General features: G+C 30.8%; 1 protein-coding gene across 1 annotated transcript; it reads left to right on the forward strand.

Annotated features, from left to right (window-relative positions):
* The first annotated feature begins 1,877 nt into the window (after window positions 1–1,877).
* Window positions 1,878–13,485, forward strand: MTR4 (RNA helicase, ATP-dependent, SK12/DOB1 protein). Its single transcript, XM_022291505.2, has 14 exons — window positions 1,878–2,383; window positions 3,407–3,607; window positions 3,692–3,910; window positions 4,203–4,541; window positions 5,272–5,376; window positions 6,080–6,190; window positions 6,647–6,897; window positions 7,610–7,733; window positions 8,809–9,091; window positions 9,176–9,330; window positions 10,593–10,739; window positions 11,050–11,282; window positions 12,034–12,298; window positions 13,047–13,485. Exons 1-14 carry the CDS (start codon window positions 2,129–2,131, stop codon window positions 13,323–13,325), a joined length of 2,967 nt encoding a protein of 988 aa, XP_022147197.1. The 5' UTR covers window positions 1,878–2,128; the 3' UTR covers window positions 13,326–13,485.
* Window positions 13,486–26,075: the final 12,590 nt, after the last annotated feature.

Genomic DNA, 26,075 nt, shown 5'->3' on the forward strand with positions numbered 1-26,075 from the left:
AAGACTCCAAAAAATTTCAAAATTTGAATTCACAGAATAATAAGATATAAATTAAAAGTTTAAGTAGCCTAACCTTAAAATGTGGGGCATTACAAAGTGACGGATATAGGAAATTGATTAAAGCTCAATCAACCATAACAAAATTTCATAATAATTGTAATGAAATAAAAAAATTTAACTATCATTAAATCAAAATAAAATTTTTAGTTTTCGTGACAGTTCTTAACATACCTTCACCATTTCGTGACAATTTTTTACTGTCATTGAATAAAATAAATTCAAGTTTTCGTGACATAAAATTTTAAAAATTCAGAAAATAGAATTTTTTTCCACAAAAAACACACCCAATAATTTGTGACAGCTTTTTTCCCAAACATTTTTATTGTTCAAAACCGTCCTAGAAACCAAATTTTCTAGTAGTGTGTATATATATAATTTGATATATATGTAAAAATTTGGAAGCATAAAATCGGAATACCTAAAATATCAAAAAGCATATTTCAAATATTTTGTATTTGCAAAATCCAAAAATTGTTACTTATTTGCAAATATGACAAATATTTTGAGTTTTTCGACTAAATAACCATTTTATCAATACAATATTGATTTTTACCAACTTTTTTAAAATGCGTATTTTCTAATCTTGCTGATATCATCTTGATACCAAATGACCTTCACTGCCCTCTACTAATTTTTTAGATTTGCCTCCATTTTTTCTCTCTATCTGCCTCTCTTTTTTTTTCCATAATTTTTTTTATTTTTCTCATTTTCGATTAATCCATTATTTCTTTGTTTTCTCTACCTTCTTTTCTTCTATTTTTTCATTCTTCTCTATTTCTCTCTTTCCGCAACTATGAGTCTTTTTCTCTTTTAGTTTTCTTCTTTTCACTTTTTTTCTTCCACCAAATATTAGAGGAGAAGAAGGGAAGAAGAGAAGGATAAGAGGGAGGGGAGATAAAAAAAGAAAAAAATTACGCATAAGATAAAAATAACATAAAATTATTTAATATTACCGAGTCATTTGAAATTTGCCAACTAAATTATGCCATGTAACGTTGTTGCCCCAATTTGGGACTGAAAGACATGACCAATATGAGCTCGAGGTTTCCTTCGTAAGTCATGGAAGAGCGTAAGTTAGTGATGCTTTCGGTTACTAGATTCTTGCCATCTAAGGTGCTGTGGAGATGATTTACTCTAAACTTGAGATTGTTGGTAGGTTTGGGAGTGGAAGGAATGATGGAAGGGAATAAAAAAAAAAAAAGAGAGGGAAAAATAAGTAAATAAAAATGACGTAGAAGAGCCCAAATTCCACATGAATGAAAACGTGACTGAACACCTCTTTTTAGGGAGAACTAATGTTTGTTGAGTATTTTGGTTTGACACTATTACTTCACACCCAAAAAGAAGCGAGGAAATGAATTATAAGAATTTTAAAATAGAAAGTATATAACAAATGGGCAAATTTCTAATAGATTACATGGAATCTAAAAGAATCCTCCCGTTCGATTAATTCCGGATTTTTATACCTGACGACCATCCAAAGTTTCATGAGGGCTCCTATTATGTTAGTTATGACTTTTTCGTTTTCGCAACTGATTCGATAAGCTACGTGTCCGTGCACGGAGAACTGCTTTCTATCTTTTTTTCATTAGTCAACTCGATCAAATAATCTTATGAATCATTTAGAATTATTTTTTAAAGGTCGGACCAAACTATCACTTTTTAAAATATAGGGACTAAATAGACAACCTCAACTTCATGACGAAAAATGTATTTTACTCTTTTTTTTTTTTTTTCCCTGAGTTGTTACAAAATGTAATTAAAAGTGGTGGCTAACTTTCCAACGTATTAATTGCCTAGCATAATTTTCAACCCTTAAACCCCAATTGCGGACCAGGGAAATCCCGTTGCTGAGAAGAAGAAAATTTCTGTTAACCATTTCGCGCGCCGTTTTCCTCAGCCGTCTCCTCTCCACTGAGCTCTTTCTTAGGGTTTATTCAGAGACAAAAACCCTAACAGCATCATCCTCGCGACACTCCACGAACAGGAGCGCACGGGTTAATTCGATTCCCAAAATCGAGAATAAACGAAGTATCTGCTGCAGTCCGTGATCCGTTGAAGCTCTCTCATGGGCTCTTCGAAGAGAAAAGTGGTCGAGGACACGACCGCAGAACCTTCGCCGAAGCACCACAGAGCCAATGGCCCTGCCATGGTTGAAGACGAACCGGTTGCGTGTGTCCATGATGTGTCCTACCCCGAGGGTTCTTTCAATCCTCTCCCTTCCACTGGAGAGAAGTTGGAACCCGCTAAGGTGTTCCCTTTCTCTCTAGACCCTTTTCAATCTGAGGCTATTGGGTGCTTGGAGAAGGGAGAATCTGTCATGGTAACTTTATCGAACCTCACACTTGTTTCCTCGGCCGTTGCTCGAGTTTATTCATTATTTTACATTCTTCTATGTGGATGCATCTTTTGAATAAGTTCAAGTGTAGGAGTAAAATAAATGTAATAATTTTCTTAGAGGAACTTGTGTTAGTTTCATTAGTAGTGATTCATCGGGAGTAGTCGCATCTAGTTGTCCTTGTAGTTTTAACTAATTAAAGAGATCATTTTTCAGAAACTAGTTACATTTCATAAACTTTGTTCCTCCTTCCAAAGTTAGAAGCTTGAATGCAGAAAATGTTTAAATGATCAGATTACTAATAATAAAGTAACATTGCCCAGTAATTCCGAATTGAGCATAATAGTAGGAGCCCCTTGGATTTCACCTCGAGGTTACTGAATCAAAATTGTTTAGAGTTTTGTAGTTGGAATATTGTATATTTGACCTGTTGGTTTTAGGCAAATTAGGAGTTCAAATCATAAATTTCGAACTTACAGAGTAACAAAGGTTAGAAGGTTACTGAATCAAAATTATTAGAGTTGTGAAGTTTTTTTATTTTTTAATTTTTAATTTTTTAATTTTTTATTTTTTAATGAAAGAAACCATTACAAAAGTGATCACATGAAACTATTCCAACTGGACAAAAGTGTAGAAAAGCTATAGTGATTAACAAAAGGGGTAACATTTAATTTAGATTTGTGAAGTTGGAATATTGGATATTGGACTTGTTCACTTTCAGGTAGAAGTAGGACTTCAAATAATAAATTTTGGACATACAGAAAGAAATAAAGTTTCAACCGTACAGAAATTTCTTTTTGTTGACAACTTAAGACTGCAGAGATGTAGTGTTGTTGTATTTACAATGATATGAATGGACATAGTGGCTTAGGACTTAACTTTCAATTGAAAATCATATCTCAGTCCTTTTTATGCCTCTCCATCTCCAGTTTGATTAATTGTCATCATATATATCATGAGTTTCTATTATGTAGAGTTCAGCGAGTGAAATAATCAATTCTTTGGCAGGTGTCTGCCCATACATCAGCTGGTAAAACTGTTGTGGCATTGTATGCAATTGCCATGTCTCTTCGGAATAAACAGCGTGTCATATATACTTCACCAATCAAGGCACTCAGCAACCAAAAATATAGGGAATTTAAAGAAGAATTCTCGGATGTTGGTTTAATGACTGGGGATGTAACAATTGAACCAAATGCATCTTGTCTGGTGTGCATGTTACTAACTCCTTACTTCATTTTATTGGATTCTAAATTTTAAATCATTGTGAAAGGGGGATTTTTTGAACTTTAGGTCATGACCACAGAGATTTGGCGTAGTATGCAGTACAAAGGATCGGAGGTAACTCGGGAAGTGGCATGGATTATTTTTGATGAAGTACATTACATGCGTGATAGGGAGCGAGGTGTTGTTTGGGAAGAGAGCATTGTCATGGCTCCAAAGAATGCTCGATTTGTCTTCCTCTCAGCAACTGTACCAAATGCAAAAGAATTTGCCGATTGGGTTGCAAAGGTCTTCTTCTCATCTTGGATAAATCTTGTTAACTGTAATTAATTGATGATGAAAAATACTTTTTAGGTCAAATACAAAAAGCTAAAATGAGAAATCTTGCTATGTTATGTTTCGGGCGTGCTGTTGCATAGTTTCTTAACTTGTCGCTGATGGAAGCCTTTTTAATATCAAATTTATATGTTCCTCTTGCTTTTTAGTTCCTATATTAATTTGGAGGGTAAAAATCGTGTATGGATGTTTTGTTGATCTGAAAATATGCTGGTTTGGTTGATTCGGATTGGTATTATTGCAGGTTCACCAACAACCATGTCATATTGTTTATACTGACTACCGACCAACACCTCTTCAACATTATATTTTCCCATCTGGAGGTGAAGGCTTATACTTGGTGGTTGATGAAAAAGGACATTTTCGTGAGGATAGTTTTCAAAAAGCTTTAAATGCACTTGTCCCCGCTAGTAATGGTGACAAGAAAAGGGAGAATGGGAAGTGGCAGAAGAGTTTGACTTTGGGCAAATCTGGTGAAGAAAGTGATATATTTAAGATGGTGAAGATGATAATTCAGCGTCAATATGATCCAGTTATACTTTTCAGCTTTAGCAAAAGAGAATGCGAATTTCTTGCAATGCAGGTAGTATGTGCTATGGTGTTCTTGTGGTTGCTTAGTTATCTCTACCGGTTGTCAGCTTGTTTATGGTCTTTGTTTGATGGAGTTCTTAGATATGGCATCATCATGCTCTAAGTTTAATGCTTTATGAAGGATCCAATATATATGACGGTAGATAAAACTTCTTATTTTATATTTTTTAAGAAAGGAAACTACTTTCATTAAAAGATGAAAACCTTCAAACGAGGGAAGATAAGATAGCCAACAAACTAGCAGAAGGATAGGAAAGAAAAAGCTTCAATTGAGTAGTTTGAAAAACATAACATAGGGGCATTTTCTTGAATTTTATCCCATGTAGAACCCCTCCCAACACCAGTTTCCACCAAGAAAACTTAACACTTTTGGAGCCTCCCGCCGAACAAATTTGGTTATATTGTTTAGGATCACACGAAGCTCTCACTCTTAGTAGTGAGTGGTCAGGAACATGTTCGTGCACTGGAATATTTTATTGGAGTGCAATGGAAGAGTTTTTAGGAAGGAGGGGCTGTGGGAGGAGGTTTGGCTTTTAGTTTATGTTTATTTAAACAATGAGACTTGCATGTTGATTATGCTGTTAAGTTTATTGAGACGGGAAATAAGGTAACTGTTTGATTTCTCAGCATGTTTTTGTTAATCATTCTATTTGGGTCATTCCTTTTGCTGGGTTATTCCGCGGCTGTCAACTTTAATGATGGTTTTCTTGTTTGTATTACAGATGGCAAAATTAGATCTAAATGGCGATGATGAAAAGGTGAACATAGAAACCATCTTTTGGAGTGCCATGGATATGCTTTCGGATGATGATAAGAAGCTTCCTCAGGCAAGTAGTTGTTCATTTTCTCAAAGCTTTGGTATAAAATTTTGAGGTTGCAATTTTGAAGTAGGGTGTGATGGGAAAACTTCCATTTCTTGAATGGTGCTCAGATGAAATTGAATTATTGCATTTTATTTTGTTGATATATATTTGTACTTATTTGATTAAGTAAACGGGGAAATCTGTAGGAAATTGAATTTTCTTGTTTTCTTTTGGTAATAAGAAGTTGGAAGATAAGTTGTACAATTAATATGAAAATTTAAACAGATGCAATGCTAGTAATAATTTCATGGTTTGTTGCCTTTTTGGTGAGTTTTTTTTTTTCTTTTACTATGTAATTTGATGACCGAAATTTAAGTTCTGTTTTCCATAATTTCATGAAAATATAGCAATCTGATCGGATTGTTTTGCTGCTCACTTTGTCACTGTCTTTGATCTTGTAATAGTTGGGCTACTGTTATTAAAAGTTCAAAACCTCACACAATTCTAAGTTGAGGGTTTATTATTTATTTATTTTTTAAGCCTAGCTATCTAGGTGCTTTAACTTATGGTTAAGTTGGGGTCAGAAAAACATTTGGATCACAGATATGATGCTAAGTTGAGGATTCACTAAATGTATTTACCTTATGGAGTTGCTGCTTAGTTGATTCTTATGGCTTGTTATCTTTAAAAATTATTTATCCTTCCTTTTTCGATTTCTTCCAAATAGGTTTCAAATATGTTGCCTCTCTTGAAGCGTGGAATAGGAGTCCACCATTCTGGCTTGCTCCCTATTTTGAAGGAGGTGATTGAGATATTATTTCAAGAAGGGCTAATTAAGGTTAGACTGAAGGCACCAACAAGAAATATATTTATTTATTTGCTGTGTGCTTGCCCTATAATCAAATTAATTGCTCTCACATAGTTCCGGGTATTGAAATTGTGTTGGGTGCCAGTTGTGATCTTGTTTTGTTAAGCATTGAGGCGAAGAGAGGTGTCTCGCCTCATTAAGTCCCATTCCTTTTGCCTTTATACCTCTATCTTAATTGTCTTCTTCCTCTTCCTCTGCATTATATTACTTATTTCATGAAATAGTTTCTTACTAAGAAAAAACGAAAAAAAAGAAAACAAAGATAAGAGATTTTGTATCCAACTACTACTGAATTAATTCTTATCATGGTATTTCTTCTTCTAACAAGATTGCATTTAGAGGGCAAAACCAACACACTAAAAAGAATTTATTGCTTTTTGTCATTGTATATTTTTAATTCCTTGGTCATTGAAACATTGTCTTTAGTGTTTGTTCGCCACAGAGACCTTCAGCATTGGTTTAAACATGCCAGCAAAAACTGTTGTCTTCTCTAATGTCCGTAAGTTTGATGGGGATAAATTCAGATGGTTATCAAGTGGAGAGTATATACAGATGAGTGGTCGAGCTGGACGGAGAGGAATTGATATACGAGGGATATGTATCCTTATGGTAGATGAGAAGCTGGAACCATCAACTGCTAAAATGATGCTCAAGGGAAATGCTGATTGCTTGAACAGGTAGCTACTCTTTGTATCACTATTGAACATGTCAGAACCGATGATATGTCTTTATTTTTTATATGTAGACTGCAGATATGGTATGTAAGGAAGTGTAGGAAGAAAAATATAGAATGCTGCAAAGTTTTCATGCTATTCTCTCGTGATGAAGTTGTTTTGATATGATTTGCAATTTGGTTGTTTGAACTTCAAAGACTGGAAACTGAAAACTTTATAAACACAAGAGTTACAAAACATGATATTTTCCGTCTCTGTAAGACAAGAAACTATGTGTACTAGTTTGGCAATCTCTTTTGTGAGCTCTTCGGGCTTGGAGTTTTTCCTCCTCCCTGTACATTTTATCAATGAAATCTTATTTTATCAAAAAGAAAAAAAAAGACAAGAAATAATGGAAACTGCAGTACCAAGGGAAGAACACCGGGAGTTTCTAGAGGAAATATGGTATGCCAGGCACATTTAATAAGTTGGTTAAATTTCGTTTTTTGATAAAAAGTTGGTTAAATCCTTTAATATGGAATTGGTAAGCAATAGCCTGGAGAATAACTTTGTTGCTAAACAGATCTATATTGGCCCTTAAGCTACCTGACTAGCCAAGATGTCATGAGATTATGTCTTTTATTTAATTGCTTTGCATACGTTGTCTGCTAGAGCATAACCATGTTTACAGCTTGTTTGATAATCTGCTCTGACATCTTGTCCTTTTTCATTCTAGTGCTTTTCAGTTGAGTTATAACATGCTCTTGAATCAAATCCGTTCTGAAGATGGCGATCCTGAAAATCTTCTGCGCAATTCCTTTTATCAGTTCCAAGCTGACCGCAACATACCTAACCTCAAGGTTAGTTTTTGTTGAGAAAGGTGGCTTAAAAATAAAGGAATTAGTTGAAACTAAACGAGTCAATAACTGAATATGGACTCGAAGATCTCTAACAAGCAATTGAGACATGTGATGGCATGATCTTGTTTATTGTTTTACAGCCTTTCAAATTTGTTGTCAATAGGCTATTTGAATACTGTTTGTAAAAGCTTTGTGGTTTTGATTTGTTGAATATGGTTGAGCATCTTTTTTTTTTCTTTCTGGTAGATACATCTCCTTCTGTATACTTTTTTTTTTGCCCAAAATCCTTTGCTGATCGACTTACTCTCTAATGATAATTCCATTATGGTTAGTTTGCTGAGAATGATACTCTAGTTATTGTATTAACTGAAAAGGAGACACTTTTCATTAATTCCTCACATCAATTAGAAATGCTGCTCTAATTGTTGTTATTGTATATCTAATGATAATTCCATTATGGTTAGTTTGCTGAGAATGATACTCTAGTTATTGTATTAACTGAAAAGGAGACACTTTTCATTAATTCCTCACATCAATTAGAAATGCTGCTCTAATTGTTATTATTGTATCTCTTTCAGTAGTAAAGGGAGTGTAGTTGCAAAAATAGTTAGAAATTAAAAAAAAAAACCAATAAGAAGAATGATATTTAGCCATGTGGAAAACATCCCATCCCATCCCTTTCTATCTTATTGGGGATCCGAGAGTTCATTCTAACCATAGGACTTGTGCCGTTACCACATAAATTCTCAGGGTTTTAGCATTTCCTTCAAAAGTTAAGATAAACCCTGAGGGTTTTAGCATTTCTTTAGTTAGACCTTATTCTTTTGGATTGAGTCCTTTCTTTGACTCATTTCTTCGGCTGCCATTTCTGTATGCCTGTCTTTTCAGTTCATTTTTGTTGACCCTTTTTTATTCTTTCATTTCTCTCAATGAAAGTTTGGTTTCTCTATTTTGGAAAAGAAAACTGCACCATATTATCTTTTGTGGAGGATCCAATAACCCCAGGAGAGATTGAACCATATTATAGTATTATATTTGATATAAAACGAGATACTGATTCTGGTTATTATTGCAGAAAGAAATGAAAAACCTTGAAGAGGAGAGGGATTCCATTGTGATTGAAGAAGAAGATAGTTTGAAGAATTATTATGATTTGCTAAAGCAGTATAAAAGTTTGAAGAAGGATATTCGTGACATTGTGTTGTCTCCTAGATACTGTCTGCCATTTTTGCAACCTGGCAGGCTTGTATCTATTGAATGCAATACTGATGATCAGACTTCTTCATCTTTCTCCATTAAGGACCAAGTTACATGGGGATTGATAATTAATTTTCAAAGGGTGAAAGGTGGTTCTGAAGGTGATGCATCGATGATATCTCTGACATGTATTCTTGCATTCAAAATTTAGCTTATTAGTCTCTGAACTTCAATTTTTGTTCCAGAGGATGCTAGCACGAAACCGGAATCTGCAAAATACACTGTGGACGTTCTTACAAGATGTGTTGTCAGTAAAGATGGCATAGGGAAAAAAATTGTTAAGATTGTTCAATTGAAAGAGCATGGAGAACCTCATGTCGTTTCCATTCCAATCTCTCAGGTATGGAGTTAGATGATCTTCTATTTTATCCACATTCTTCATGTCAACTCACAATAGAGAACTGAAGATATTATGTCTATTCGGTATGGAATTTGTGCATAAGGCTTCAACTGATATGCATGAAGTATATGTGTCAAACAGACCTATATAAAATGTAGCTAGGAAGTGCCTTCACCTGGTCATAATGATGGAAGAGATGTTAATTCCAGAATGAAAATATGTAATGAGAAAAGTTCCATTGTTAGTTTACATAATTTCATGCGTTAGCCTATTTTTTGATAATTATACACTGTACCTAGATAGGTTTAGACGAAAATGAATGGATTTATGTTATAAAACATGAGAACTGAATTGGTTAATTATGGTCTATAAGAAAAAATTTATTGCATTAACCGAAACCAAATAAACAAATCTATGCAGATTGGGTCAACCGACATATTGGGGACACTTTTTTTTTTTTTCTGGGAATATATGTGTATATATTGATACATTTAATATTTCATAGTAGATAAAAATATGTAAATTTAACATAAAAAACAAAATATCACACTTGATATCCAGTTTCTTTCGGGATCCTTTCCCTATATTTTATCATATGATTTGTATCAATGAAATGTCTGAAGCATCATTTCCTTAAAAAAGGAAAAAAGAAAAAAAAACTTGATATGTGGGGAAAAAGGAAGAATAATACATTCTGTCTTGTGACATGATTTGCTGCAGAATCATAATTCATACTGGTGATGTTAATCTGGCCAACTACTTGATACATAAATAGCTTTTTTTGTAGCCACCTGAAAAACTAATGGAGAATGGTGACATCTAATGGTTAAGAGGTTTCTCATGGGTGAAAAGTATGAGATACTTCTCAGCATACTGCAAAATATCAGCATACTGTTTTTATAGTCTTATTTGATTGCCTGCTTATCGTTGTCCTGAGAATCTTGTTTGGTCCAATCCAAATGATGGTTTGCAACTCGATGCCGTCATGTTTGGTTTTTCAAATTAAAGAAATTGGGTATGATTAGTTCTGAGTGTCTACTTAATTGTTTGCTGCATTCTTTTTCGAGGCAAATTTGCTTGCAAGTGGGCTTTATGTTGCCTACTGTCCCTCTGAACGGTATTTGCTTCAACTTCAATACTGTGAGATGTGTTCTAAATGATCTTTAAAAAAAAAAAAAAAAAAATCTTGTCAGCTTCTGCCGACTACCATTTTGATTTATCTTCAATGTAACATGATGTATTTATTTCTTGTATACAAACAGATCAGTACTTTAGCTAGTATTCGGATACTCATACCCAATGATCTTTTGCCACTGGAAGCTCGAGAAAATACATTGAAGAAAATTTCTGAAGTTCTATCAAGATTTCCAAAGGGGGTGCCTCTTCTAGATGCAGAAGAAGACATGAAAGTACGTTATTCTAAGCTGAAATGTTTTTTATTGATGTGAACGAAAAAAGTATTCATTATTTTTGTATCTTTATGTTTTGGGACGTTTTACTTTGTTGTATTATGTAGAAGCTTATGTATCAGTTCAAGTATGTAATCTTTGGTAGTATTTAGGTGATTGCAGTGAATTCTATCATTTAGTTGCCTTTTTCATTCAAGGAAAACCAACCCTGATTCAGTTTGAGAGTTTGCTGGAGTAATAATCTAGCATCTATTTGCTTCTGCCATGCATTCTTTATAGAATTTAATTTTTAACTGTATTTGGTATTCAGATTCAAAGTGGTTCATACAGAAAGGCCATGCGTAGAATAGAGGCTTTGGAAAGCCTCTTTGACAAGCATGAGGTGGCAAAATCAACACTTGTTGAGCAGAAGCTTAAGGCATTACATATGAAGCAAGAGCTGACAGCTAAGATCAGGTCAATTAAGAAAACGATGCGTTCTTCTTCTGCATTGGCTTTCAAAGATGAACTGAAGGCCAGGAAGCGAGTATTGCGGAGGCTTGGGTAATTGATTTGTTTCCTTTCTATTAACATAGTATCCCTATCTTTTATCCTCCAACTGTACAAGGAAAAGGAAATGGGCTAGCAATTCTTTAGGTTGGATTGGAATGGTTTTTTTATAGTCACCAAATAGGTAAGTATTAATTAGAGTTATGATGATTAAGAAAAAGGGCCAAGTTGTGCATGTATTGTTAGTGTAAATTCCAAGTGATATCTGTTTTTATGAGAGAGTTCACCTTTTGCATCTTTAATTTATTTTGTGACTTCCTTACCGTAGGCCCTCCCCTACTGTACATATCATTTTATCAATGAAATTGTTCTTTTATAAAAAAAAAATTTTAGATGAATATGGTAATTTTTTTAAACTGTATTTTTTGCCTAGGTAATTCTAAATAGTTTCCTTTATTCTAAAACAAGGAGACGCCTTTCATTGATTTGTTTAGAATGAAATTTTAGAATTTTTTATGCAAAAAGTAGAGATCCACGTAGTTGTGGAATACCTCCCTAATTACTAGTGATCTCATATTTGATTTCAACATTCCAAAGTGCCGAGTGCATTTACATTCTTGGAATCCATTGTTTTATATGAATGGAATTCTTTGTCCATTATTGATTGTTGTATTTCAAGGAACGAAATAGCCAGATTTCTAGTTGAGATTGATTATTCAGATTTCATGACAGAATGACAATGTTACCGATTGTATTGTAGATACATTGAACTAGTTGCATTATCTTTTTTCTTTTCCTATTGCAGTTACATCACAAGTGATGATGTAGTGGAATTGAAAGGCAAGGTGGCTTGTGAAATCAGTAGTGCAAATGAATTGACTCTTTCAGAGCTCATGTTCAATGGGGTTTTCAAAGACATAAAAGTGGAGGAAGTCGTCTCTCTGCTATCTTGTTTTGTGTGGCAAGAGAAACTTCAGGATGCAGCAAAGCCTAGGGAAGAGCTTGAGTTGCTTTTCATTCAATTACAAGACACAGCTCGAAGGGTTGCTAAGGTTCAGCTTGAATGCAAGGTTAGCACAAATTCTCATGTGATCAAGTTCGTTTAGAGTGTTCTTTTGCATGCCTCTTCAAAAATGTGTTTCTAAATGAAGCACTTATTAGCTTTGAACATTTTTTTCCATCTTTTCATCTATCGATAAAAGTTTGTTTCTTATTAAATAATATATATATATATATATATATATGAGAAAATTAATGAAAGGCTTCCTTTAAAAGCCTTTTAAGTATTAATTATTTGTTTTTAGAATTGCTCAAACCACTTCAATTTAATAAAACACTTTTAATTGGTCAGTAGCATGTTTTAACACCCTTTTAAAATTTTAACCAACAAGTACCCATTTTTTACAAAGCATTTTTAGTCCTCTATAAGCACTTAAAAAGGACATTAATATATTTTTCTCATTTTTTTTGCGGAAAAAGGAAAAAGTTTATTTCATTTGATAATACAAGTTAATTTTCATTATGTAGAATCCATTTTATGAACATGTTCATTTGATAATATAAGTTAGAACAAATAAACTTCTTAAATAACTGTATGTCATCCTTGACTCTTAGGTTGAGAGAACTTATTCCCCCTAGTTTTGTGAATCCTCCTTCTTTAATGAGGTGATTTGTGCTTCTCTATATAAAAAAAGCTCTTCTTGGAAAATTATATATTGGAAAAGTTTCTTTCTTTATCGTTTTGTATGGAGAGCCGAGAGTGAGCATATTTGATAGAATAAGAGGAATGCTCGATGATATATACATGTCGAACTGCAGGTCAAGATCGATGTGGAAGGCTTTGTGGGTTCATTTAGACCAGATATAATGGAGGCTGTGTATGCTTGGGCAAAAGGATCCAAGTTCTATGAGATCATGGAAATAACACAGGTTTTTGAAGGGAGTTTGATTAGGGCAATTAGAAGACTGGAGGAAGTTCTGCAACAGCTTATACTTGCAGCAAAATCCATTGGTGAAACTGATCTTCAATCAAAGTTTGAAGAGGCTGTTTCCAAAATCAAAAGGGATATTGTCTTTGCTGCTTCTCTGTACTTGTAGTAGTTTCTTTTTCCCCCCATTTTTCATTACAATTTTTGTACAACTTCGAGTGGATATCTGTATGCGGCTCTTTGTAAAGTTTCCTGTATTTATTTGATTATTAACTTTATATTAGTGTTGTTATTATATGATGGACATTTCCTGCTGGTTGTAGCACTTATGTTTTCAAGTGTCGGGCTTTGATGATTGCGGTTTTTTGTGGCAGACTTGTTTCTTTCTTATTTTGTGAGAATTTCAATTGAGCAAAATAATAGAACCTTTAGAGGTGGAGAGATTAACAGATTTAATACTTTGTTATAAAGATTTTTTCTTATTATTTGGTCGGTGACGTCCTTTTAGATTGAAGCTCATTTCTTTATATGGATTTCTTTCATCTTTTTGTTGGGTATTTTTTTTAATTCTCTTTTTATTCATTCTTTTCAATGAAAAGTTCAGGTTCTTATTTAAAATAAATTAAATAAAACCAAAAGGCAATTGATTATTTCGAAAGTAAATTAAAAGAAGAAAAAATGGTGACATGTTCATATTTATTCTACTTGTTTTACCATTTTTTTTAAAGCTACTTGTTTTATTTAAATGATTATTAGGGACTAAAAGAAGACATTTTTAGGAAATGTTTGAAAGTATAGTTTTCTCAATAACAATGTAGTTGGTTTTGTATTCTGTACTTAAAATTAATATTTATAAACTCATGATCTAAAAGCTGTGTAAGATTTGTTTCTAAAAACTCTTTTCGGATTCAAATTGCGTAATTGTGAAAACAACATTTTTATCTTTTCAACTTTTTCAAAGTTTGAGTTTGAAACTTTAAAATGTAGAATTATTTAATTTTTTTATAAATATATTATTTCACGTTATAAACTCATTTCATTTTTGTTAAAATTAAAACATGTAAAATATATTTATAAAATAATAATTATACAAAATTTATAATTAAAATGTTAATAAATTAATTAATATTATTTTATATTAAACTAAAATATTTAGTCAGTAACCATTTACAGTATATTAATGTATTGTTTAAAATTGAGATTCAATTTTCAAATCTCCTACCAAATACATATCTAAAAGTTTGGAGTCTCTTGTTTTGAGATCGCCAACCAAACAAACTCTAAATGCTAAAAATTACAAGAGGAAATTATTTTTTTAAAAAATTAGTAAAACAAGATTTCTATTTTCTAGTGAGTCTGAGATGAAACAATGTTTCAGCAAGAACTTTTGGAAAAAAAGAAAAAAAAGGTTTTCTCCAAAAGTAAGTGCTTCTTTTCTATTTTTTTTTTTGTTAAAGTTTTCAAATTATTTTTTGTTATCACAAAAGTTTAAAATATGTTTTTCATGGTTAAAAAACACTTTTTTTGACAAGTCTATCAAATTTTAATTGAACATCAACAATTTTTACAAAATTATTATTTATAAATATTTTTAAATGCATACCAAACACATTCTTCCACAGCCACCAACTGTTTTCAGGTTAAAACTCCAACCTATGCTCTATTTTGAAAGAATTCGAAATCATGACGGATTTCAAATGAATTCCACCGTTTGCTACCGCATGATTTTGAATGATTTATTTTTACATAAAAAATTTTTCAGATCAAAATGGTCGGATTTTACATGATTTCATAGACTTTCGCAGTAAATTACCTGTTTAACCTCGTCATATTTTAATTTATAATTAATACATGTAGACTAAAAACCAAATCAGTAAAATTTTTATTTTCTTTTCATTTCCAGTGAACATCCAAATAAAGAAATCTAATTTAATTCGTTTCAAATCATTCTCGTTTCAAACAAGATAAAAAATTGAAAATCATTTTTCGGATTTCAAATCACGAAATTTAAAAACATTTCTTCAACTTTCTTGAGGCCAAACCAAAGGTAACCTGTGGGGGAATTTTCTGCCATTGGTGTTATGTGAGTCTCAGTTATATTTTGCTCCAAGCATTTGGAAATCATAAGTTTGTTAAATTAGGACCTCGTTACTGTTTCATATTTATGTTTCTTCATTTTTAATAAAGAAAGAATAGAATTGTGGCCTCAACACCTATGAATTCAAGAATGATCAAACAATATTTATGTTTTTGTTTTTGTAACAAATTGGAAACGAAAACAAGAAGTAAGGAACTTGTTTTAATTGTTTCCAAAATTTCTATACAATTTCTAAAATATTTTCAAAAAATGAAACAAGGAACATAATTAGTTGCAAAATGCTTAAGATTCGTATTAAAATTGAAAACGAGAAACAAAAAACAAAAACATTATCAAACGAGCCCTTATATGTTAAATTATAAATTTAGTTTCGATAACTATTTTATTTTTTATTTTTGGTTTTAAAAATGTTAGCTTATAAACACTACTCTTATCTACTACCTTCAATCAAGTTGAAATACCTTAAAAGAAAAAACTTATCTACTTTTTAAAAATGTTTTCAATTTTAAGATAAAATTTTTAAATTAAAAAATAGGTTTTAAAAACTTATTTTTTGTTTTTTAAAATTTGCTCAAAATTCAAATGTATTTATAAGAATGGTAAAAAAAAAAAAAACATACCCAAAAAATTGGGAGTAGGTAGGCATTATTTTTAAAAGCAAAAAACTAAAAATGAAATGGTTATTAAACTTGGTGAACTTTTGTCTATTTAGTTTTTGTATTATAAGTTATTTTTTATTGAATTTTAAAATTTTCAAAAATGGTATCTATTTGATCTAATATTAAAGGTCAGAGCCTCATCCATCATTTTAAATAAAATAAAATAGAGTTTGCCTTATATTGAATTTAAGTTTTTCTTTAATAAAATTATAAGTTGCTTATATGAAAAAAATTAAAAGGAAAAAAAAGAAAAAAAGAAACAATTCACCAGGTTGTATTGTAAAAAAGAAAAAAAGCTACTGGTATAAAAGGACGTTCAAAGGAATTGTGCAAAATCACTTAGAAAGTGAAAAAGATGTATATTTCTTGTTTGTTAATTTTTATAGTAATATTTACAAAGATTCAATGAGCTAACTGTACTCGTATATTTCAAGAAAAGGAAAGGGTCTCAAGATAGTTGAGGAAGAACGTGTTAGTGAGGTAATTATTGGTATATACATGTATTGACATTCTAGAGTTGTATAGTTGTATACATACATGTATTGACTTTCATATTTTGTTAATTCTTGAATTGGTATATACATGTATTGACATAATTGAGTTTCATGGTGATATATACGTGTATTGAATTCTAATTTTGATTTTTCTTTAATTGGTATATACATTTATTGACCTTTTAATTTTGATAAATTTTCTAATGTTTTAAAGGACAACACAAAGTCTAATGAAGAGAATGAAATAGTGAATAATGAATCCACCGATGAACGTAAGAAAAATAACTCATCGTCAAAAGAAGTTTAAGAAATTGAATCTGATGACAATACACGCCCCAAAGATTACAAATTTAAGATTACAAATTGAATCTATTTTCCTAATTGTTTTGATTTATGGGTTGTTATTCTTCAATTTTTTAATTTACTTTTGTTGTAAATGATTTATTAAATGATAAAGAAATAGGAAAACAAGAATACAAATCACTTGTGACAGCATATACTCCTTAGTGGTTAGGTATATATACCAATTGATGCAAATATGTATATATACATTAAGAAGATACAGTAGAACAATTGCAGAACGCTGAGATGAGAGATGAATCGTTGTACACAAATCGTTTAAATTAACTGAAATACAAAACAAAGTAATTAAAATAATTAACTTGAAATCAGGTAGGAAAATCATTTTGAATTCAAAACAAAGTTTGTTACGTGGTTGGATATAAGAAAAAATCAAAAAGACATAGATAAGGGTATTGTCGGAAAATTACGTTCTTTCGTAAAACTCCAAAAATACCCTTTAGCCATTTGTACAAAATTTAAAACTAATAGACATTTTTTAAAACGGGTGGCTAAATAGCCATCCACCCCAATTTCCCTAAAATTTAAAGTAATTGTTATTGGGCTTTGCCTATTTAAACAGCTTCTGGCTGCTTGGTAAACTCATCAAATCATTCTAATAAAATTTCAAAATTTAGATTTGGTGTAATTGTAATTATAGTGTAATTTACCAAAATAAATAAATAAATAAATAAAATTAAAAATATCAGCTAAAAGAAAATATGGAAAATTGAGCAAAATCAAAATATATGCATATCAATTATTAACATTAATTAATATATAAATTAATAAATGATTTATTGAGATTATGGTTAATCAATGTAGGTTATTCAATGATATATGTTGATGCACCAAGTTACTGAAGGTCGACTAAATGGCGACGAGGACGAGCTAGCGAGTTGCAATCTTTAAATAAGAGGAACTTGCAAAAGGAACAAATAAAGTTTTAAGGGTTGTGAGCTACGTTCTCGGAGCAGTTTCTTACCTGAGCAAAGAGGCAAAGTGTCCTTTTCTTAAAGATGAATAAACCACTACTCAGCCCACAAGCTTAAGCTGATGGGTTGGGTGTAAATGTAATTCATTTATATTGGATATCATCTAACACCTTTTTATAGGGTGTGGTGGGAGGGTGTGAGTAGCAGTTCGAACTGTCCCGACCAACGGTTATAACTGTCGGGCCCTCAGGTCAGTTGTCGGGTTTGAGGTCGGAGTTCTCAAGTCGGCTTGAAGAGAACTTAAGCGATTCTGTGATTGAGTTCTGGTCTCTAGCTTGATTCTGAGTGTAGGTTAGTCTCCTTCGTTGACTTAGTGTTGAACAGATTCGACGAAACCGAACTGAGTTGATTGGTCCACGTGTCACATCTTACATTTCCCTCCAACAAAATATATATATATTTTTAAGGCTATAGTGAATCAATACTTAGGTGAACAAATTATTAACATTGATCACCTTTTTTTTTTTTTTTACATTTTTAGGTTATTCATTTATTACTATATATTATTAACGTTCATCAATAATTTATTTGAACTTCTTACTATATTTACAATTTTTTATGTAAAAATGATATATTTTACAGCTACTAGTAGAAAAATACATATTTACACATATTTTTTCTGAAAATGCTGCCCATTAAAATTTTCCCTTTATATTTCATCCTAGGTTTAGTCCTCTAGCTTTAAATTTAGTTCCCATTTGTTTTTTCATAGTTCAAAATATCTCTATCAAGTATCATATATAGTTATAATAGAGTTATAGCTTACGAGACAATCATGTTACCGGTGAGAAGTAATAGAAACTCTAGGTTAATTATTTATGAATTTTATGACGTGACATTTTATTTTAATAGGGTAAGAGTTTAGCAAATCACATTGATTTAAAAATAATCCAACCAAGTTTTGGGATATTTTTAATAAAGGAAAGGGAACAAATTAGAGCTTTTATAGCAGTATTCCTTAATTTAGTGTTCATTGACCATCTTTTTATTGTTTAAAGTGAATGAATTCCTTTATTTTCCTATGCAATTTTAGTTGGAAATGTTTTTAGCGCGTAATAGACTTTCAAAGTTGAAGAGGTTTTCAGTTTCGCCTTTCTTCTTGTGCAATAATTCTACCAAAGGTGATCCTATTACTGGAATAGCTTCTGGTACATCTATTACAATTTTGAGTACTGTCCAGTGACCAATTTCGTCTTGAGATAAGGAATAACTGGTTACCGAAACTTGTCACATCGCCTGTCACACTATGGGAGCTGAACATGATCCTTCTTGATCAATGGTCTCCATTAACATTAGTGTCAATTAACAGTCACTTTTTTTTTCAAGGCGAGGTACTCATGTGTGATCGCAGATTCCATGGTAGCTGTGCAATACCATGTTTTAGTTATTTTTCTCTATTACTTAAAAAAAGTGAGCCACAAGTTCATGTACAAGATACTATTCATCTATAACCTTTTGGATCACTACGTTTACTTGATTCAAATAGTTGTCACAAAAGTGAAATGTTGGAAGAAGTCCAATTCATTTTTTATTTTTTTTATTTAACTTAAGAAAAAAGAATCTTCCTCTTACCACAAAATGAGTGAACTCTACCTACCTGTATTTTGGATGGGATTAGATTTAATCTTTCTTTAGGCTTTGGCTTCGCTATCGCTCAAGACTTGGTATAGAGTTAGTGTAGGCTTATGATATAGCGGCCACATCCTACTCTCGAGGGGCAGAATCCTAGAGTGAACTACTCATTGATGTATTACCTCAATTCAAAGAAGTACTTTTGTGAGGTGCATCGTTTTGAGGGAGTGAAAGCATGGTTGACAAGTCACTTGGTGAGAGGGCCAAGAGAAAATGGTTGGTTTGCCTCTTATGCACTTTTTTAGGAGTAGGAGTTCAGTGTAATTGGATGGAGGGTCGGTGGGCAGCGGCTAAAATTAACTTAAAGAACTCTCCTCAACTCTTAAACTTAGACATAAAACTCCTAGCTCTAGAGCGGATTACATTTCTTCTTTTTAACAGCTACCAATAGTTGCAACTATTCTCTTCTCTCACGAAACTCCCCCAACCGAGTCTCAGGTCCCTATTTCTGGTCAAGAGAGAAGATCGATGACATACTTGGGTATCAGCTAAGATAATAGCATAAAGGGAATGAGTGATTTTTTTCAATTTTTTTAATAATCTTTTAAAAATAAATTGTTGGATTTTTAATAGTGAAAGAAAGTGAAACTTGAAGATATTGAGAAAACCGTTGAGTATACAAATTTAAAATCTGGAAATTAAATTTGTATATTAAGAATTTGAAACTTATTTTACATTTGTAACAATTTCATTATTTATTTCATGAAGTTGTTTTTGTGTCAATTTTGTGTTTTGTAACTTTATTTTGTTAAAGTTACATGTTGTTAAACTTGAAGTTCTTCAAATGAGAAGTTTTTCTTCATGTTGTTAAAGTTGAACTTAATTCTTGTGTGAGGAGTTTCATGTTTAAATAACTATATATAGTTGTGATTTTCTTCATTTTGAAATATCCAAGCATACCACAATTGGGTATTCTCCTCCTCCCACAAGACTTCTCTCTTCTTTTGAGTTGTTCTTCTTGTTTTTGTTGAGAGCAAGTATCTAAGAGTTCTGCCAGATCCGAGTAGTTCGAGGTTGCAGTTCTATCGAGTTAGTCGTTGTATCCTGCTGAGACGATCGCTGTAGTCTGCTAGCAACTTGTGCAGAGCGAATAATTGTCTTCAGGTCAGCGCTATTGAAGTGTGTCTCGACTATTTTTTATCAAGTTTTGGTGTTCATCAAGTTGTTCAAATTTATATCATTTGTAGCCAGTTACGTTGTAATCTGTTTGTCAGTACTACACAGTTCATATATACAGCGTATATTTACCCAACATAAATTTGATATATTTCAGTAAAATATAATTAAAATATTCTAAGTGCAATGGGTTTTACACTCCAATAATTTTTCTTACGAGGATATATTAATAAAATTCATTTTTAATAACTAATATTACGGTGTATTGTTCTCTATAAAATTATCTTTGGCCCCTGTGATAAAATAAGTCATTAATTAGTTTAGTAGTATGTATAAATATAATAATGAATCATTATAAATAATAAATAAAATATAAATAGATATGAAAAGTGAACATATACTGATCTTGATATCGTGATCTTCCAAAATAGTGCAATAATTGTAACCTTCATTTTTTTATGCATATAAGAAAATATATGAGTTAATAAAATAAAAAAACATCAATTAGATAACAAAAACCTAAATTCTAATGCGTTGGCCATAGATTTGGGCTTGGACTAGAAATATAAATAATTCGACTTTACCAACTTTATATACACTATATTATTGTATTATTGTTCGTGTGTAAATTTAGTCCGACATAATTACCAAATCTACATCATCGATCTTCTAAGATAGAAGAGATTCGACGAAACTTGTAAAATAAAAAATTACATAGTGGTAATAGTACTAGCCACACACTTTGATGTTTAAGTCAGAATCAAATTGATGTGAAAACTACAAGAAATATGGTTTTGTATCATACGTTCATCATGAGAGATTTCTTTTTCTATTCATAGAAAGACAAATTATTATGTCTTGAGATTATGTTATTCTTTTGAACTCTTTTTGAAATTTGATAATTTGATCTATCATGACTCATCACGTGAGAGAATAATGGAACTTAGAGACTCTCTTCAATCACAGACTAGGCCATGGCAGCAACCCATGGATTAGTTGATCCTACCAAGTCATAATTGAGCCAAGGCTAGTCAATCTAGTAGGGCCATGGCTGAGCCAAAGGGTTGAGTTGACTAGTCGAGCCATGGATGGCTTAAGGCTGGTTGATTTTGGGCACACCAATTGGATCATGGCCTTTGGTTGACCCATGAGTTGGTTTGCCAAGCCGACCCATGGAATGGTCGATTATGGGCCAACCAACCAATTCATGGGTTGTTTTGTCGACCAGCTAGCCCACGTGCCTCAATCTTCGTGGTCTCGTTTTGAGGTTTGGCTTTTTGGAGCTCGACCCATTAATTTCCTTCCTAGTCTTAACTCGTAGGGTTTAATTTTACCCGTAATAATTATTATATTATATAAATAATAATTAGTAAGAATAATTATAGTATTAAATATTTGTTGACGCGTCGATATATCAATTAGTTCGACATCAACATGAGGAGTAAATCGACATTTCCATCACAATACAAAAAAAAATAATAATAAAATATGAAAAGTGTGAACAAAATGTCACTATAATACACATAATATTAATATTAATCATTTTTAACTTTTTCTAGAAATAAAAAATATTTATTTGTTAATTTAAGTATTCTTTGCGATTTTTTAATTTCTCCAACTTTTATAGAAATATTTATCATAGATACTTTATTGATATTTACACGAAATTGAGACCTTGACACTTCCATGGATACCGACGTTTAAAACCCGAGAATAACTAAATAACAAATACATATATATAAAAGGAAAAGAAATCTTAGTTTGATTGAAGCATGTGCAATGCATGTGGTTGGAAGGAACGCGATTGCGTAGTGTGTGTCATACATTTTATTAAATGAAGTGCCTTTTTCAATGAACCAACTAACTATCTAATCATTAATTTAATATATTGTAATAACAAACTCAACTTTCATTAATTAATTCCCTAAATTCCTAACATATATGTTTTCTTTTAATTTCTTTATTACGTCATATTTTAATTTCACTAGAGCATAGAGCTTTTTTTGTAACTTATGATTATTATTATGATTATTTTACTTTTATATATTTGTTTTTCTATTTTTTCTATCTATAATTCATACCTACTTAATAACTATGACTTTTCAAATAAAAAGTGAAACATCTTTATTGTTGGTAAAGAGGAGTTGGGGTAATATTTATATAAGTCGGAGAAATATTCACCATAAAAGATAAATTTAATATATATTTATAAAATATTATAAATTTTACTAACTTTTTTATATTGTGTTTTGTATTACATTTGAATTTTAGTAATGGATCAAGAGAGAAATGTGTGTGTTAGAGTATTGAAAGATGTCACAGAGCCTTTTGGAGGGAGAAATTTCTTAAGAAAAAATAATAACAATAATATATTTATTAAATGAGTTTTTGAATATGTATATTATTGTGGGTATTTGGTACAGACTCTTAAAGTGTTTATGGATGACTAAAAATGTTCTTTTAAAAATTTGTAACGTTTTGGTTAAGATTTTTTAAGGTTGTAAAAATGATTTTAACCAACAAAAATCACTTTTATAAAGGTTTTTTTTAGTAATCACGAGTAGTTCGAGAAACATTGAACTGATTTCCTTTTAAAGGTACTTATATTTTAAGTAGTTCATTCTAAAATACTCTATGTTATCTAAAATGTTAAAGTGAATCGAGTCGTGCGGTCTGAACACTCGTGGATATAAAAAAAAACATGCTAAATATAAACATAAATATAAACATGTATTAAGAGAGATTAAAATTTTAAAATTTCATGAATCAAAATAATTATTAAAAATTAAAATAAATAATTTAAAAGTTCAAACACTCAAATAGAACCGATTTTTCTTTTTTAACAGGAAAAATGTAACCGAATTCAAATGATAAAAAATAGATTTAAAGAAAAAACAAATAGAGGCTACCGGTTGAAATTGACACCCTAATATTTATTATATATGATTATTTAAAATAAAATAAAATAGAGTGACAAAAATGTATTTTGATTACCAATAATTATAATATAACTTCTGGAACTCTCTATACTTTCTTTATTTAAAAAAGAAAAAAAGGAAAAAAAAAGAGAGAGAGAGAAAGGAGAACATAGAACATGGGGTGCTGATAAGTTCCGAATAGTATAAGATTATTAAAAAAGAAAAAAAAATTCGTATTTTTAATTTAATTCTTATTATTTAAAAAAGTTTAACTTAGTCCTTTATATTTTAATATTTTAATATTTGATCCCTTACTATTGAAGAATATTGGCTTAATTTTACTTGACATAATATTGAATCTAATAAAAAGTTAGAGGAAAAAACTCGAAAAATCTATTTGTGATTCTTAAAAACTTGGATGAAGAATTAGAAACTTCCCTATGATATTTTTTTCTCCTCTAAACTGATGTGAATTCATCAAAATAATTATGTCACTAGAACTAAAATGTCGATACTGATGTCAATATTGAGATTTCAACTTTATGGATAATTAATAGATATTATCGACATATATTCTTGTATAAATAAAAAAATTATAAAAAATATTTAAATTAATAATGAAGTTAATTTTAACTTCCTAAATAAGTAAAAGATCTTATTATTTGTATATTTATATTCATATAGATGACTAATTAATTTTTAATGTTCATGGACCTTTATATGAGATATCACAATTGATCTTAATATTGATATCGAACTTTATTATTATTATTCGTTAATTTTAATATTTATCAATCTTGTTAGGCTAAATTGAAATATCTTAAAACATAAGAGATAAAGTTGAAAATTTTTAAATGGTAAGGACTAAATTGAAAAAACTCCGCTCAATCCTCATAGACAAAAACATGTATTTATAGTCTAGAGCGGAATGAGTTTAATCACTTGTTTTGCCAATGAGATCATTTTATTTATTTATTTATTTATTTATTTATTCTATCATTATCCTTATTATTATTATTATTTATTTTTGCCTTTTGAGTTGAAAACTGTTAAAAGCAGAATAGCAGAGCCATGTTCCATCCATGTTTTCTGAATTGGTATTTGGGGAACTGTATAATTTCCAAATTCCAAGGGCATCGCGTATAATTTACAACATATGTTGAATTAAGGGCATATAAAATAATATAAAATAAGAAAAATATCAGATTTTAGATGTATTAATATTTACCATAAAATTAAAATTTTATAGTATAGAGTTGAGTGGTCAGAGCTCCTCCACAGTTTCAACCTCGAGAAAATTTCTAGTCCTTTCGTGGTAGGGAGAACTCTCGTACTCCTCCGATTTAAAAATTGTCACATGTAAAGTATATTTATTATTATAACAAATAAAAAATATATATTTTATGTGGGATCCACATATTTAGATGCATTATTTATTTCATATATTTCATTTTCTCTCTTAATTTAATGGTACATTCTCTCTTATTTATTATTCTTATATATGATTATTTATTTTTTAATCTATTTCTCATTTCAATGTTATTTACATCTTCAGTGCTTCTCTTATTCTCAATTTTCATTTCCTTAATTTTCTCCCTTCAAACTTAAATTTTTCATTTTTCTTATAGAATATTGGAACTTCAATTATTGGTACTTCACCATTTAAATTATGTATAACTTTTGAAACTATTTTTAATTTTTATGGTTCTTTATTATTATTTTTTTTATCTATTCCGTTCTAATCATTTTATATCTTTTTCATTTTTTCTTGAATGCATAAAATATTTTAATGTATCCATCCCCACGTGAAGAAATAAATCTCCAAGTATGTTATGTTTAATTTTTTTTTATTTTTTAAATTCATCATTTTTATGAATTTTATTATTTGATTAAAATACACTTTTTTTGTTGTTATTTTGAGTAAAAACATTATTGAACTTTAGTTTAACTAAAAATTTTGTTTCAAATAAATGGCTAATCCATAACATTTAATTCAATAAAATGGAAATAAATGACTAGCCCAACTAATTAAAATATATATTTCGATCAAAAAGTCATAAATTTGAATGCATACCTATGTTGTACTGAAAGAAGAAAGAAGAAAGTTAAAGATGTAAAAAAAAACAATGAAAACGGAAAAAAGGAAACAATATAAAGAAAGAAAAAAATTAGCAAATAAAAGTTGAGAATGAGAGAGGTGGAAGAGTAATAAATAGGGAAGAATATCCAATTAAATTAAGAGAGAAAGTGAAATATCGGAATAAATATTACTTCTAAATATGTGGACCCCACATAAAAATATATATATTTTTTATTTGTCATAACAATAAAGATATTTTACATGTGACAATTTTTGAACGAGAGGAGTATGGAAATTCTCCCTAGGGGAGGACTAGAAAATTTTCCGCATCTGAGTTGGGGTTCAGGTCCATGTGTCAGGGCGAGAGTGGACCGAAGCTCCTAACTTAAGAAAACTAGGTATGTAAATACCTCTGCGGGTGGTGCTTTACCTGGAACAGCGTCTGAATCGACTGGCGATATCCCTGCTACTGATGATACCCCCCTCCAGAAGAGATTTCCATTTCACTCTTTCTCCCACTTATCATCTCTCTGTGGGACTTGTTCCCTCTTCAACTCAGCGCTTTATAGATAGGCATTTTTATTGATC

The sequence above is a fragment of the Momordica charantia genome (genome assembly GCF_013281855.1).
Source record: "Momordica charantia cultivar OHB3-1 chromosome 7 unlocalized genomic scaffold, Mcharantia_2.0 BLBB01000007.1, whole genome shotgun sequence".
In the NCBI taxonomy this organism is placed as follows: Eukaryota; Viridiplantae; Streptophyta; class Magnoliopsida; order Cucurbitales; family Cucurbitaceae; genus Momordica; species Momordica charantia.

Bases quoted from the DNA above. Each gene is read 5' to 3' on its own strand.
- MTR4 (XM_022291505.2), top strand. From the start codon at position 2,129: ATGGGCTCTTCGAAGAGAAAAGTGGTCGAGGACACGACCGCAGAACCT. The intron at 3,608-3,691 runs GTGTGCATGTTA...TTTGAACTTTAG, and splicing joins AACCAAATGCATCTTGTCTG to GTCATGACCACAGAGATTTG. The intron at 7,734-8,808 runs GTTAGTTTTTGT...TTATTATTGCAG, and splicing joins GCAACATACCTAACCTCAAG to AAAGAAATGAAAAACCTTGA.